This window comes from Solanum verrucosum, unplaced genomic scaffold, assembly GCF_900185275.1.
Source record: "Solanum verrucosum unplaced genomic scaffold, falcon-dt-bn FXZP01000101.1, whole genome shotgun sequence".
Taxonomy (NCBI): Eukaryota; Viridiplantae; Streptophyta; class Magnoliopsida; order Solanales; family Solanaceae; genus Solanum; species Solanum verrucosum.
The window spans coordinates 2966813-2984418 of NW_026020111.1; the positions used below are offsets into that span (position 1 = coordinate 2966813).

Below are 17606 nucleotides of genomic sequence, written 5' to 3' on the forward strand. Positions count from 1 at the left end.
TGACTCCTTCGTAATTGTATCATTTAGAGGTAGAAATATTGCATGTCCTACTTGAAGAAGAACATGTGGAACAAGCAATCTTGATTCTTCCTTTGATAACCGTAAGCAGTTGGGATTCTCTGCAACATCTTTAGCACATAAATTCTTGACAAGCACTGGTATTATCTCTATTGATTTACTGCACATGTTTATCTCTATTGGAAAAGGAGGTTTAAGGAGATTCTCTTCCACATGTTTCTTTGGTAACCATAAGAATTTGGGATTTCCATAAACATCTCTAGCACATAACCTCTTCACAACCACTTTCTCCTCTGCTTGACTACAAGAAAAATTAGAGTTATGACTAAAACAAATGTATCCCTCGCATTATACTTACACTTGTTTATTTTATTTATTTTTAACCGCATGAAACATGATGAGCTTAGAAATAAATGACTCATCCCTAATTTTAAATAGCCCATTTGATAAACTAATCCCCATCCACAGAAAATCTATTAGGGTAATTAACTGTAATTATAATAAAAATATTTATGTCTAACACATCCTGAAGAACGTTGTTGTTGAGGTTCTATATATTATATAATTTAACTCATATCTCTTGTTTTTTTAACAGCCTTAAGACGACGACAACAACAACGTAGCCAATGTAATTTCACAAGTGAGATTTGGAGAGGATAGGATATGTGGACCTTACCCTACCTCGTGCAGGTAGGGAGGATGTTCCCGAAAGACCTCTACAGTTCTACAAATTAAAAGCACTTGAAAAATCTTGACAAAACAAGTATTCTTCCAAATCAGATTCTCTTTTCAAAACTTTCACAAGGCACTTTTTCATTTTTACATGTAAAGATCAAAGTCATAATTTCAACTTCCAGCTAGTACATCGTCCCACATTGTTCAGTACATCGTCTGAACTCCGGAGAGAGACTGTAATGTACTCCCTCTGATCGCTGGCTAGCCTTCCGAGGATTCTGCTTCTTCTCATTAGAAATGAAAATAACAAACAGATGAGAGGATTTGCCATTATCACACATATATATATATATATATAGCTTTTTTGCATAGCAGGTATATGTTTTCCTCACAATGAAAGCTGGGAACTTGCAAAGGAGCTATTAGTAAAGAGGATGTTTTATTTAGCTATAATATTTTGTTTCAAATAATTTATCATGGCTAAAAGGTTACAATAACTTTTATTGCATAGCAAAAACATATGATCAACTATATAACTTTTACCGTAGCAATAAAATTGTACCTAGCTATTTAGCTAATTATTGCCACGATTATTAACAATTATAGCAAAAATGAAGAATTACTTTCGTCAATTTGATTTTTATGGCTGACTTTTTTTATGAATTTATAGATAGCTTGAAATTTGAAATTTTGTGGCTGTTATTAGGTAATAGCAACAATTTTTGAATTCATAGCTTAAATTTCGTAGCTATAGATACATTTTGTTGTAGTGTATGTACTATATAAAATTAACCCTAAAATTTCTTGGGAATCACTATGTAGGCATAGCCTATGGAATATTGTCATATTTTTTGTGTTTTTTTTATGATTATTGAAAAAAATTAGCTTAATATTTCTATTTAATTATTTATACTTTTACTTGAAATCAAACATAATAATATTATAAAGATAATTTTATTTGTTGATTTGATTAACAAGTGGTAACACTAACACCATGTAATATTGTTATCTCGATATTAATGATAATATTTTTAAATTATAATTTGATTTAAATAATTATAAAAAAAATATGCTTTTAGAAAAGTGGGCCGGCCCGGTCCAGCTCTTAGCCCACGTACTTGTGGATTGGGCTAACTATTTTCTGGCCCACAATAAATTGAATCAGTCCGGCCTGACCTGTCAAAATTTAAAGCTTGTATGAGTTAGCCCGGATGGAGTAGGTCAGTAGATATTGCAATTTGAGAAAGGTATAACTACAACATTTTAGGCCTAAGGCCATCTTAAATCTTGACAACATTTGTAAAGTGTTGCCTAAAATATTTTTGGATACACTTTAAAGCGTAGCTTTAATTTTTTAGTTTTTAGCCACGACATTAAAACGTTACCTTTCACCAAGGCCACATTTTTCATTAGTTTAGGCCACACTTTACAAGGTGGCAAAAAGCCTAAAATGTTGGATTATATATATGCACGGTTAAATAAAAGCATTGTAGCAGCATAAGTTATTTTTGTTACATGGAGAAAAACTTTAAACTAACAAAAAAATGGAAAACTTGTCAATTTCTTGGTTAGAATTTAGAAAGAAGGGAAGTTAGTACAATGGTAGCAATAGAGATATGTCAAACTAAAAATGTAAAGTATGTGTACAATCTTTCACGAACATTATGGCTTCTTACAGTAGTATTACAAGACACAAATAGATAGGTTATTTTTTAACGGAACATGATAATAAAAACTTAAAAGGTAATTTTAATAATTTATGGGTATAAATCATATTTTTTGAAATAGTCAAATATTTCTCTCAAATTTTATGACCAAATGCATGATGAAACTTCATTTAAAAATAATTTGCCAAGAATATTTAAAAATTTGGGTCAAACGTTAGCTATATATAAAATCGTAATACAACTTTGACGATAGAAACATCCCAATAATATATGATTTTTTTAAGAATCATTTAGTATTAAAGAAACTGTAAAGTACTTTATATTGGACTTTACTATTGCCAATATAAAATTCCAATAATATATGATTTTTTTAAGAATCATTTAGTATTAAAGAAACTGCAAAGTACTTTATATTGGACTTTACTATTGCTTGACAACTCACCTCATGGGTCTCATTATCCATTTTGGGATATCTTCATTATGGGTCATAATCATAACTTAAGTTTAGAAGGAATCAAATTAGAAAATAGTATGCATTTGAATATATCTTCCTTTCCACTTATAAGCTTGACTTATAGATGATTTCATATTACATATATATATTGATCTTTAATAAATTATCTTTCTCCCTTTTAAATATTTATAATTTTTCTTTATTTACTGCATGGGACACTAATAAGAGACAAAAGGAGTATTAGAATATGAATCTCTTATAACACTCAAAGAGGCAAATTAATCAATCTCATCTCGTGTTGAGTGATTTACTTTAATATTAGCCTCTTTCATATTTCATCTTTTACAAAAGAAAAAGGAAATTTTGTTTATACATGTCTTTCTACTCTAGTTTATTAGGTTTGAAATTTTACATGCCCATAAATAAGTGATGAATAAATCATATTAATAGCAGTGTTGATCTAAGTTAGAGTAGTTTTTTTATATGTACAACCTAATCAATTACACCTATTTTTTATGTTGTTTTATTTTTAAAAGAAATGGCCACGGACAATTGGAACATTATTAAATTATATTCAATTTCGAGTATTATTAATTAATTTAAATTGTTGAAATAATAAAAAATTATGAAATCTTGATTCTTGAACAACTTAAATATGATTTTACTCTAAGAAATAAGAAAGTTGAAAAGTAAAAAATCAACTTTATCATATGAAACTTTAAAGATTAAATTGTTTTATGTAGTACAACCTCATATCTAAATAATTTTAAGAAAATAACAATAGTATATATATCAAATATATTTTTTACCCCTATTTAGGAATTCCCACATGTTCGCTTTCTTTGTGAATCGAATTCACAAAGTCAAAGTTAGAAATGGATGATGGTAAGCAATCCGCTCGTGTCCATCAAACAACACTAATATTGAATATAATTTAAATATTACTATAAGTCATTCAAATTTAAGTTACGACAAGCTATATAATGAATTTAAATCCTCATTAATTTACTCTCAAAAAAATTTCAAAAATAAGAATAAAGAAAACTAAGAAATTAAAACATAAGAAAATTTTCGTGATCTAAATGTTTCTTTTAGCTTCTCTGTCAAGAATTAATAGTGTATCACAACACTTCAATAAAATAGATTACTTATCTGTGTCAATAATGCACAATACAATCACAGTTCATTCAAAATTACTGAATGAAGTAATCTATTTAAACAACTAATACTCCACCATATACATAGAATAATAAAACAAAAAAAATTATAAAATATAGACTATTAGGCATAAGAGGAAAACTGACAGGCTGAAAAATTATAGTGACAAATGAATGAAAAAGTTGAGGAGATACATTTTAATGTACTAATATTCACTTTAATTGAAGATTAAGATGATTAGCACAAGAATATGAAATAAGATGGGAAAGATACAGTGTCCTTACCTTACTTTTGGGGTAAAAAAGTTGTTTTCGATAGATCCTCTACTCAAGGAAAAATATATGGAGAAAAAAAATAGCGAAAATGAGTAAATCATAACAAATACTATAGAACGCTTGATAAAACATTCTGGAGAAAAGGAACAATAACTATAACAAAATATCTATCTATACATAATAGGAGAAGAAAAAACGTCACATGTCAGCGCCACAATTTTTTAGATTTTTAAATAAGAAATCATTATATAACCAATTAAATATTATAAATTCAAAATTTGAAATAAAAATAGATACATGTCATCAACTTACGCAAAACAGAATTAATGAATTATTAAAATTAATTTAAAATAAAAATAAAAAATAAAAAACACTACAAAATTGTAGCAATCAAATTCAAAGATAACAAAGAATTCAAAGCAGTTCTAATGTTTTGGAGACCAAATCTTACAATTAAGGGATATTTGATGGAAAGTTAATTATCATTAATCAAATTCAGTAGTAAGATTCTATAATCCGAACAAAAGAAAAGAAAAGAAAAACATTTGATTGCTTTATTTAATTAACATAGAGGTTATTTTTACAAAAAAATATTTCCTATTCAATCTTAAACCATATCAACTCAACTCTTTAATTTTAAAATGAAAGATGAAGGATTAAAATTTGAATTAAAATTAGCAAATTTTTATATGGTTATAAGTTTTCCAATTTATTGTAATTATTATAGGAATTTTTAAATTCAAATATAACAAAGAATACAAAGCAATTATTATATTTTTATTTGACTTATTATTTAGATTAGATAAGTAGAAAGAAGAGAAAACATTATCAATATAAGTTTTCCAATTTATTGTAATTATAGGAATTTTATTTATTATTAATATATAATTAATCTAAAAAGATATTTATTTTATAAGTAAAAATAAAGAGAATAGAGTAGTACATTAAGGGGGAACCACCCAAGTGTTGAAATGTTGTCTTTTACGAGAACATTCGTAGAAAGGCGGCCGCGTGTCGCCCAAAAGATATACTCTATGCTACTGCCGTCTACCGATTTCATTTCAAATACAATCTTGAACCTTTGCCGGTTTTGCTCCAATTTCAAGGTGTTGTTCCTTCCCCAATTCACATAGAATTGAAATTGGTGAATTTGATATGGCTGGTAAGATTATGCATGCTGTTCAATACGACTCTTATGGCGGTGGAGCCGCTGGCTTGAAGGTATTTTCACCTTTCGCTTTGCAAAAACACTTGCTTCCCTTTTTCTTTTCTTCTTCTCATATCAGTGAGTAATATATTATTATATTTGGTTCATTCTTTGGGAGGAGTGGAAAGACCCTATTTCAATTGGCTCATTCCTCCTCATTAGAAGAAAATTGCAGAAAATAGTTGTTTGAACTCTAACCTACTTTATTGGCTGTTCGACTGTTGAATCATATGTACGTCATTAGAAATTAGAATTATTTAAACTGAAAATATAAAATTGAATTTATGTGATGTCATGAAAAATAATAATTTGATAATGCTTAAAACCTCTTGAATTTCCAGCTTACCATAATGCTTAAGCAGATAAAAAAGCAATGAGAAAAGAAATAGGGTTAGGGTAATTGGTAGTTTGGTTAAGCTGGACGAAATAAATGTTACTAGTATCTCTTAGATGATAGTGATCCCTTCCGAGCAATTTGAGATCCAAATATTCATTTGGATGTGTTTGTTTTCATGTCTCTCTCCTGGTAAAACACTATAATCAACTACTTCTGCCTCAATTCTAAACTAGTTGAAGTCTGTTATGTGAGTCATCTGTTGCTATTCTAATCTCACTGTTCAATCAATCCTCCGTAAATATCAGCTCTCTTTAATCGGGTTAAGGTGTAACAGGCTACTCATATGCTGAACTTCTGCTGTTGCTTTACTATGGCAGTCATTGGGAAATAGTAAAGTTTGGCGAGTTTTGGCTTAAAACATCCTTTAAGTAAGAAAACAAATTAAAGCAAGCAATTTTCATCCCAATTTTACTCAACCTTACTAAACTAATAGAACCAAATATTCCCGTGAGACCCACGTGACTTCGTAAGCCTCCCCAAAACTGGTCTTCCTTCTTTTGTTGTTTGATTGTTGCCAATGGAAATGAACAGACCCAGCCCAGACTCCATCCAAAATTAAGAAACTTTCACTTACGTTATTTGGAGGTAGAGGCTTTCCTAAGAACCCTTCAAGAACAACATTGAGAAAGACTACATATCTTATCTAAAACAAATATGTATGAGCTTCATTGTAGTGCTTAATAACATAAACCAGAAGGGAGATGTATCTTATGAAAGATATTGAATTTTTCTAGTCTTTTCCAATGTATCACGAAAAATAGAGAAGGAAGGTTGATGTTACGAAGCCAAACCTTAAGGGATCTCTCTGAAACTATCTCATAAATATAAACTAATTTTGACATTTTTGTTTAGGTAGTGTCTTGTAGCTTTGAGAGTATAACTACTTCTAGAAGGGAGCTTGCTTGGAAATAACTTTTAAATTGAGCACTGGCAGAGTGCTTGCTTGGAAGTAACTTTTAAATCGAGTGTGTGTTTGAGAAAAAGAAGATAGAGAAAAAAAAAGAACAACTTCACAAACCATTAAAGGTCTTTCTCCTAGGTGATTACCCATATTTAAGTACTCCTTCCGTCCTATTTTATATGAGTTTGTTTGACTTGGTACGGAGTTTAAGAAAGAAAGAAAGACTTTTGAAATTTGTGGTCTAAAATAAGTGATAGATATTTGTGTGGCTATAAATCATTTCATTAAGGGTAAAATTGACATTTTAAAGTTAAATTGTTACTTAATATAGAAATGTGTCATTCTTTTTTGGATTGAATAAAAAGGAAAGTAAGTCATATAAACTGGGATAGAGGGAGTAATTATTATCCTTGAATTAGTCATCTGAGTAGAAAAATTGAGTGTAGTACATATAAAATCTTATTTGATGTGTAGTGAGCAATGTGCTTCTTTGTGACCATTTGAATTTTGAGTCTTCACATAAATATAACTCTTGATTCCACGAAGTAGAACTTTCAATGACTTGTCTATGTCTGTAAAAGAGAAGAAGGCTATACAGATGGACCTTATTGCGGCTATTTAGCATACTGAATTCTATGTTTGAGTAATGATTGCAGTTATTGGTCATATTATATTGTCTTATTCTCTGTAATTTGTTTTAAACACTTCCTCTAATGAGGCTGCTCTATACTCAGTAGTAGCACAGTTCTAATACATAAACCTTTTTGATTGTGTGCACGTCTTTGCTTCTTGCAGCATGTGGAAGTTCCTGTGCCTACTCCGAAGAAGGATGAGATCTTGCTAAAACTGGAGGCTACAAGCATTAATCCTGTTGACTGGAAAATTCAGAAGGGCATGATTCGTCCGCTTCTTCCTACCAAGTTTCCTTTTATTCCTAGTAAGTTCAATCATCAATTACATCTAGACATTTTGTTAGAATTTCTTTGTGCTGTGTCTTTAGTGCTTTTTGGTTTTGGTTGCGGTCGCCTTGTGTTTCATGTTCTCAATGTTTTCTGCATAAGCCCTGTTATGAGGAACTCTGTCTAAAGTCTTAAGTATTCTCAAACACTCTATGCTACCTATCAAAAATCATCTCCTTTGACAAGTTAATTTAGTTTTTTCTTCTTGTTTCCTTTTCTAGACCCTGGGCTGATATAATATCTTTTGGATGGGACATGGGTGCTCGTATATTGAGAAACTCTTTCATTGCCCGTTTTGTCTGCCAAAAACAAAAATAGCCTAGGTACTTGGCTGCTTAGGTTGTGCAAGGCTGGCATACACATCTAGAATCCCTATTTACTCGGGGAACTGATAAGAGTTTGTAGAAAGGAATATATAGAAGCTATTCTGCTATACTAATGTAAATTTGTAAACTGGAATAGGAGACGTCATCAGTGTAAAGTATCTGGGAGATTGAGAATGGTAACATAAAAAAGTAAATATGGAATTTAATTTGCTTGTGTAGTATTTAATGAGTGAGTGGATCTGAACTTGGATCTGAAAAAATAAAAGGAGCTAAAGTTTGAGGCCACCAGTAAGATCAACTTCACTTAATAACATCAACTATTGTTAATGGTAATGTACTTGAATAGGAAGTTAACTGGCAAAGACATCAAGACAGCCTGTCCATTATCTTTATGGAGTAATCGCCCTAATGCATTGTAGTATGCATTTTATTCTTGTTGGTTTACGGTTCTCTAAACTGATTTTGGTTGTAACAGCTACCGACGTGGGAGGAGAGGTTGTAGAGGTAGGATCTAATGTAAAAAGTTTCAAGGCTGGTGACAAGGTTGTGGCTATGCTCAATACCCTGGTTGGTCCAATTCTTTTCAAATGTCTTATTTTCGCTACATCTCTCTTACATTTTGGAGCTTGGTTGAAACTAGTAGGCGAGGACCTGCTCAGATTTTACATTTGTTTTCCATGGATGTTTTTGTTCCTTGTTTGCAAAAATGGATGTTGTCTTTGTTCCTTGTTCGATGCCTGTATGGTTCAATGCTACTTAGTTTTGTTTTTGGTTTACTTTTGGGGGCCAAGTCCCCTTATTCAAACCCTCCTCCCCATGGGACTACAGTAGTTTTCCAACTGACTTGAATCCTAACCGTTTTGGTTGGAAGTGGAGGCACCATGGGTAGAGCAACCTGCTCATCTTAACTTTGTAGTATTCCTCCTCCTTGAGTAAATCATTTTACTTTGAATAGTCATGTGGTAATATTGTGTTCTATCGTTTATGATTGATGGATCTTCATGAGCTTTGATACAGAATGGAGGTGGATTGGCTGAATATGCGGTGGCTAATGAGAGTTTGACTGTTCCAAGACCCGCGGAAGTATCAGCTGCAGAAGGTGCAGGTCTTGTTATTGCAGGTCTTACAGCTCTTCAGGCCGTTGTCAATCCTGCTGAGGTTAAGCTCGATGGAACTGGACCCCGGAAGAACATTCTAGTTACGGCTGCTTCGGGTGGTGTCGGTCACTATGCTGTTCAATTGGCAAAACTTGGTAACACTCATGTTACTGCCACCTGTGGAGCGCGCAACATTGATTTTGTGAAGAGCTTAGGAGCAGATGAGGTTCTTGATTACAAGACCCCAGAGGGAGCAGCTCTTAAGAGTCCGTCAGGCCAAAAGTATGATGCAGTGATTCACTGCACAACAGGCATCCCTTGGTCTACCTTTGAGCCTAATTTAAGTTCGAGTGGAAAGGTCATCGATATAACTCCTGGAGTTAGTGCCATGTGGACCTTTGCAGTAAAGAAATTAACCTTCTCAAAAAAACAGTTGGTGCCACTGCTTTTAATTCCCAAGAAGGAGAACCTGGAATTGATTGTTGGGCTTGTGAAGGAAGGGAAACTTAAAACAGTGATCGACTCGAAATTTCCTCTGAGCAATGCTGAAGATGCTTGGAGCAGGAGTATTGATGGACATGCGACCGGAAAGATTGTTGTGGAGCCATAGAGTAGTGGTCTAAAAGATTTGTGAGGTGTGTGTGCAGTTTGTCATCTGGCTTATAACAACTATCATTTGCTTTGTGTGCTTGTGCAGTTTGTCATCTGCCTTTTCCCTTTCATAATGCTGTTTGATTTTGTTGTCTTTGCATTTTGACAATTATTCATTTTCTAGACTGATGACTAGTGGAAAACCAAAACAGTTGAATCGAAAAATTGACATTTTCTTTGTGATGAGTGGAATTTTAATCATTACTCATAACAAGCAACATATGTTTCATCAGAGAATACCGGCAAAATTGATGACTACTTTACACAGTAAGGGGTCGTTTGGTAGAGTGTATAAGAATAATGCTGAATATGATGTATTAGTAATGCAAGCATTACTAATGCTTGCATTATTTCTTATACATTGTTTGGTTTAATGTATTGGAAATAGCAAGCCTTGTATAAAGACTATTAAAAAAATATTTGTTTACAAAAATACCCCCACATTCTTTTACAAAAATAATAATAATAATAATTATTATTATAATAATAATAATAATTATTATTATTATTATTATTATTGGAGGGTAGTTTTGTCATTAGTTAATCTAATGCATGCATTAAAACCATTGCATTGCTAATACCTAGAAATCTATGGTATTAGCAATACACACCTTAATACACAATAGAGTGTATAACTAATGCAAGCATTAGTTATACATAGGTTGGAAAAGAGTACCAAACAAGGTACTAGTAATACACACTGCTAATGCATGCGTTATTTTTCCTAATACACTCTACCAAACGACCCCTAAAAGCTTCTCAGTTTTGAGTTTTTTGAATATACACACCAATCTTCATGTATGAGCTAGTTGGTGTTAGTCTTATGAATTTTTTAGATCATTCTCCTCCAAATGTGAGTAACATTTGAGTGATTACTTTTAAAAGTTAGCGATAGATCTTTGTAGAAGCTTTTGAAAAAAAATGTGTTTGAATAGTTGAAAATTATTTTTATGCTTAAACAACTTCTAATATTAAAGGATTTTACAACAATAATAATATCTCAATTTTAACTAAATTAGTTAAAGAATCTGCCGTTTGCGTGATCAGTTATCTATTTTTTTGAATTTATGTAACACCTCTGGTATTTACGGTTGTCCTTTGTCTTGTATAGAAGACTTATGAGCCTAAATTTGAGAGTTCCATCGTAGCACTGTCTGTGATAACATTGTGTTTTAATCAAAATTATAATTTTTTTTTGTATATTTATTGCTTTCCTAAAATGTTTTAAATATTTATGGAAAAAAATTCTAAGCTATGACATAGTTGTGTATTTATTTATTTTTATAAGAATTTTATTTATTAATGATATTTTAACGGAGATAGTGAGTCTTGTAATGCCAAGAAATTATTATTATATGTAGTAGGTTTTGTTCAAAATAATTTTCAATTAATTATGGCATATTTTAAAAAATTATATGTATTTTCCCACGAGCCTATATAATTAGAGGCGGATCCAGGATTTGTGCGTTATGGGTGTCACATCGTCAAAATAGGATAAACGGGTTGGTTTGTGCAAATTTGTGTTTCGATTCAGGTTATATATCTTTTCAATTTATATAGATTAATGATCGAATATGCAGATTTTTAGCAATATTTTCTTATATTATGAAATTAAATATTCCTAAACAGTTCATTTTTTCTGACAAGATTAAGGCATTGTTTTCTAAAACTGAGAAAAAAAATGATTTTTTACATAAGAGTTGAACATAGATAAATCATTTAATTTTATTATCGTAATATATTTATACTTTGTCTGTGTATATTGTTACAGATATATAATTGTAAAAAAAATCAAGAATTATAGTTTCAACCCTATCATCTTCACTTAACACGAATATTAACAAATTAAAATAACTTTTAAACTTAAAAGTAAATATATTCTTATAAATGTTTATGTGATATTTTAAAATTTAATACTCACTAATATAAAATACAGAAAAGGGTCATATTTGACTTATACTCTTAGAAAAGGGTTATATTTACCTCTGGTCATACTTTTTTGATATATTTGTCCTTACCATCCAACTTTGAGTACATATTTACCCTTGAGCTGTTAAGTATCATGTCCCTACCCTTTTTACCCTAGGTGGCTCTTACATGGATATAATTTTATCTTAATTAAAATTTATTTGCTAATTAAATATTCTACTTGACCCAATTTCTAAACCGACCCAATTATTAAGACCCAATAACCCAATTTCTACCCTTTACCCTCGTCACTTTACCCATAAGAAAATATTCATGAGAGAACCATTTGCTCTCTAATGCGAGGAAAATTGGATGCAATTATGTGTGTAGATAATAAAATTTGAGTCCAGAAAATAATAATCAAGACTGAAAAGTATCGCAACAATCGTATTTATTGATTCAAAAGTGCGAGTGTTACAATCTCTATGATTCCTGTGATTATTCTTTTCAGGTATAAATTCAAGCGCTCTTGAGCTTGAGCTTGATCTTGAATTTTTATTTGTTTTTGGACTTTAATCTTGTATTCAAGAGGCTTTGGAGCTTGTTCTCGAATCTTTGATGAATTTGAACTCGAACTTGATCTTGACTTTATACTTGAGTGCAAGGGCTTCGAGTTTACTCTTGAATCTTGTAGTCTTGATCTTGATTTGTGGATTTGATGAACTTGATATGGCCTTGAACTTGATGATCTTGATCTTCGATTCAAGGGCTTTGGAGATTGTTCTTGAATCTTCGATGAACTTGAACTTGCGCTTTATCTTGATCTTGACTTTTACTTGAATTCAAGGGCTTCGAGCTTGATCTTGAATCTTGTAGTCTTGATCTTGAACTTATCTATGATTCAAGGGCTTTACAGCTTGTTCTTGAATCTTCGATGAACTTGAACTTGGAATTTATCTTGATCTTGACTTACTTGAATTCAAGGACTTCGAGATTGATCTTGAATCTCATAGTCTTGATCTTGGATCAAGGGATTTGGAGCTTGTTCTTGAATCTTCGATGAACTTGATCATGAATTTAGTGGTCTTGATCTTGATCGTTCTTGAACTTGAATGCTTGAATTCTTGAACTTCTACCTTGTAGAGAAATCTGCGGCTTTTGATCCACGAGCTTTCTCTACCTTCTTGTTAGAATTCTTGGTTTGGCCTTTTCTGAATTATGAGGACTCCTATTTATAGTTTTAGAATAGAGGAGTTGTGATAGGAACAAAATTCCATTTGGTCAATAAAATTTAAGTGCCATGACATATGGCTTTATGGAGCGGGCTTTAACTCAATTTCCAGAGTCCCTCAATTTGTTCTTACTAAAAAAGTAATTAATGCAAAGGATCAATAATAGTGGCCTAGTTTACCCGGATTATATCCAAATACTAACCCTTGACCAATCCCATGATCCTAACACCGAACTAGGACTTTTTCCACCATTTAATTCAAGTCAAAACCCACCCCTAAGGATAACTAGCAAGAATTCTAAGTTCTAAGAATAAATCTACAAATTAGGCGAGTAATTGACTTACCTTTAGCACGAGAATCAGTAAGAAACCATAAGAAATAGCCCTAGGTCTCCTTTTTTCTCTCCAAGAACGAAGATTGTAGAAAAATAACGTTTTTGGGACTTTTCCCATTTTTACTCGTGACTAGCCCACCATAGAGGGCAAATCACGCCATGGTGGAAATAATCCCGTTGTGGTGGGTTGCACGGAGCCAGAGACTTAAAATTTGTGTTCCAAGTCTCAATTTCACAACACACCCTCAAACCTCGACGTTCTAAAACCACCCCTTCACGCTAAGATCAATTATGAGAGTTCTACCCACTCGAATTCGATTTCATAAAGTCGTACAAGATCCTTATCGTCTTGGATTTCCACTCAAATCATTAAATTCATAGTCAAATCCCCCATCCATTACTGGATTACCTTAGACCTCACCTGACTCAGATTTCGTCCAAGTCTGGCCTAGGCTGGAAATTTCCAAGTTACTACTCAGAAGTTTTCTTGCCTAAAGTCCTTCTTCATTGGCTTATCCATAACGATGGGAATAAGTCGTTACAATAGATACCAATTTGCCTATCATTCTTCCCCGAGTGACAAACTAGGAAAACTAGGTTGAGGCGAGAATAGAGTAGTACCTGAATCGTCATATAACTAGGGATACTTGTCTCACATGTCCTTCTCGGTTTCCCAAGTAGCTTCCTTAATCAGAAGATTCTTCCATTGAACTTTCACTGACTTAATCTCTTTGGTTCTCAGCTTTCGGGAATCACGATCAAGGATTACAACTAGTTCCTCTTCATACTGAGGATCTTTGTGTAAAACAATTGAGTCCCACTTGATGATTAATCTTCATCCCCATAATACTTCTTCAACATAGACACATGAAACACTGGATGGACTCCAGATAGGTTAGGCGGTAAAGCCAACCTATAAGCTACTAGCCCTACATAGTCAAGGATCTCAAATGGGCCAATGTAGCGAGCTTGACTTTATTGTCGATTCTCATCACCCCCTTTATGGTTGATACTTTCAGAAGAACTTGTTCACCAGCCTGAAACGTCGTGTCCCTTACCTTACAATCTGCATACTTTTTGTGTCGACTCTGAGCGGCTACAAAATTAGCTTGGGTACTCCTCACATTATCCTGAACATCCTTTACCAACTCCACCCCTAAAGGTTTCACATCTTCAGCGTCAAACCATCCTATGGGCGATCTACATCCCCTCCCATAAAGCGCTCTAAACGGTGACATGTCAATGCTGGAGTGATAGTTCTTGTTGTAGGAAAACTCACACAAAGCTAGGAAATTATCCCAATGCCCTCCAAAGTCAATTACACATGCCCTTAAAGTGTCCTCCAACACTTGAATTGTCTTCTCTAACTGTCTATTAGTCTGTGGATGAAAAGTTGTGTTGAAAGTGAGTTGAGTGCCCAACTCTTCATGCAACTTCCCACAAAACTTTGATGTGAACTGCATACCACAGTCTGAGATGATCGAATGGGGAGCCCCATGTAGCCTTACTATCTCCTTAACATAAATCTTTGCCAATTGCTGGGCATTATAGTCTACTATGACTGGAATGAAGTGGGCTGACTTAGTCAGTCTGTCAACCACAACCCAAATGTAGTCAAACTTTCCCATGGTTTTGGGAAGACTAACCACAAAATCCGTAGTTATCCTTTCCCACATTCATTCAGGGATTGGCATTCTCTGAAGCAAACTGACAGGCCTTTGTTGCTCATACTTTACATGCTGACAGTTTTGACACTTAGCCACAAACTCAACTATGTCTTTCTTCATGCTAGGCCACAAATAAAGTCGTTTCAAGTCTCGATACATCTTGGTCATACCTGGATGAATAGAGTACTGCGAACCATGAAATTTTGTCAACACCTTTGAATCAAGTCATCCACTCGGGAATACAAGTCCTCCCCCAAAAATTGAGCACACCACCCGCATTAAGAGCAACATCTTGTGCCTTGCCAGACACTATCTTTTTTCTAAGTTCATTCAAACTCTCATCCTCAAACTGTTTGGCTTTGATCTCCTCAATGAAAATGGGACTAACCTCAATGCTCGCTAACACACCACCCTTCTCTGGGATGCCCAATTGCATGAACCTGGACTCCAAGGTCTGGATCTTCCTAGCCAGGGGTTTCCTGGACACACCCAACCAAGCTAAACTACCCATACTCACTGTCTTCCAACTTAATGCATTTGCCACCACATTAGCCTTACTCGAATGGTATTGAATGGTGTCATCATAATATTTAAGTAACTCCATCCATATTCGATGTCTCAGGTTCAAGTCTTTCTGAGTGAACACATGTTGTAGACTGGTGATGATCAGTGAACACTTCACACTTGATTGCATAGAGATAATGTCGCCAAATCTTGAGAGAAAACACTACCGTTGCCAACTCCAAATCATGCGTCGGGTAGTTCCTCTCATGAATCTTTAATTGTCGTGAGACATAAGCTATGACATTCTTATCTTGCATCAACACAACACCCAAGCCCGAATATGAAGCATCACAATAAACAATGAAATCCTTACCTTCCACTGGCAATGTCAGAATAGGTGATGTGGTCAGAAAAGTCTTGAGCTTTTGGAAGTTCTTTTCACATTTGCCAATCCAATCAAAAGGCACCTCCTTTTGAGTCAGCCTCGTCAAGTGCATGGCAATAGCGGCAAAATTCTTCAGCAACCGCCAATAGTAACTGGCAAGCCCCACAAAACTCCTAACCTCAGTCACAGAACTTTGCCGGACCCAGTTCTTGACTGCTTCAATCTTTTGGGGATCTACCATTACCCTTTTTTTGAAACTACATGCCCTAAAAAGGAAATCGAGGACAACCATAATTCACACTTAGAAAATTTTGCATACAATTTCTGTTTGCCAAGGACACCTAGAACAATACGAAGATGGTCTGCATGTTCTTTCTTACTCTTTGATAGACCAAAATGTCATCAATAAAAATAATTACAAAGGAATCCAAGAATGGTTTGAACACACTATTCAACAAACTCATGAAGGTTGCAGGTGCATTGGTCAACCCAAATGACATCACCAAGAACTCATAGTGCCCATACTGAATCCTGAATGTCGTCTTGGGTACATCCTCAGGCCTAATCTTTAACTGATGGTACCTAGACCTTAAATAAATTTTAGAGAATACTGAGGCGCCCTGTAACTGGTCAAAGAGATCATCTATACGAAGAAACGAGTACTCATTTCGAATGGTGACCCTATTCAACTATCGGTAGTCTATGCACATCCTCATACTACCATCCTTCTTCACCCCACGGGAAAGTACTAGGACAAATGGAACTCTTATCAAATAACTCTTGGATATGGGTCTTAAGCTCTCTTAACTCTGCTGGAGCCATGCGATAAGGAGGGATAGAGATTGGGCGACTGCCCGGCTCCATGTCAATACAAAAATATATATCTCTATTTGGAGGCATACCATGTAAATAAGTAGGAAACACTCCCTTAAACCCAGACACTACATGAATAGACTCAATAGGGGGACTCTGCATCGACATCCCGTATATGAGCCAAATATGCCAAACAACCCTCCCCCACCAGTTTCCTAGCCCGGATGAAAGATATGATCTCAGGTGGCTTAGGCTTGTACACCCCTTCCCACTCTAACTTTTCCCTACCCGGGATCTCTAGAGTCATTATCTCTGTATTACAATTAAACACAACATAATAAGGGGACAACCAAGTTATGCCTAAAATTACAACAAAGTCAGTCATATCCAAAATAACCAAATCAGCCCAAGTTTGAAAATCCACAATTAAGACAGAACAAGCATGATAAACCTGGGTGACTACGACAAAATCTCCAATTGGGGTAGAAACATGGATGAGGGCATCAATCACATCACAGATTGCATAAATTCCCAAGGCAAACTATACTGACACATAAAAGTAAGTAGAACTCGGATCAAACAAAACAGTAGTCATCCGATCACAAACAAGAATAGTACCTATGATCACTGCATCAGACGCCTCATCCTTGGTCTTGCCCAGAAAGGCATAAAATCGAGCCTTGTCATCCTGACAGACAACCTCTTTGCCTGGCTTCACTGATCCCCTACCTGTATTACAATTTCCCTAGCCACTCTGGTTTCCTCCCCTCCCACCTTGTAGCCGTCCTCTACCATTATTATCTCCGCACGCTGGTACCACTACTCTGGTCTACTGCTGCACGGGTTTAGTCATACGCGGGTGGGGAAAATCTATCCTCATGTGTCCTGGTTCTCCACAGTTGTAATAACTGCGGTCAAGAGATGACCTGTTTCTTGGCATAAAAAAAGCTCCTTGACCGTCCTGAGTAGGATTATGCT

The 17606-nt window shown here is 34.2% G+C and overlaps 1 protein-coding gene across 1 annotated transcript; it reads left to right on the top strand.

Annotated features, from left to right (window-relative positions):
• The first annotated feature begins 5265 nt into the window (after positions 1-5265).
• Positions 5266-9961, top strand: LOC125825410 (chloroplast envelope quinone oxidoreductase homolog). Its single transcript, XM_049504751.1, has 4 exons — positions 5266-5468; positions 7548-7689; positions 8513-8604; positions 9055-9961. Exons 1-4 carry the CDS (start codon positions 5403-5405, stop codon positions 9742-9744), a joined length of 990 nt encoding a protein of 329 aa, XP_049360708.1. The 5' UTR covers positions 5266-5402; the 3' UTR covers positions 9745-9961.
• The last annotated feature ends 7645 nt before the right edge of the window (positions 9962-17606 follow it).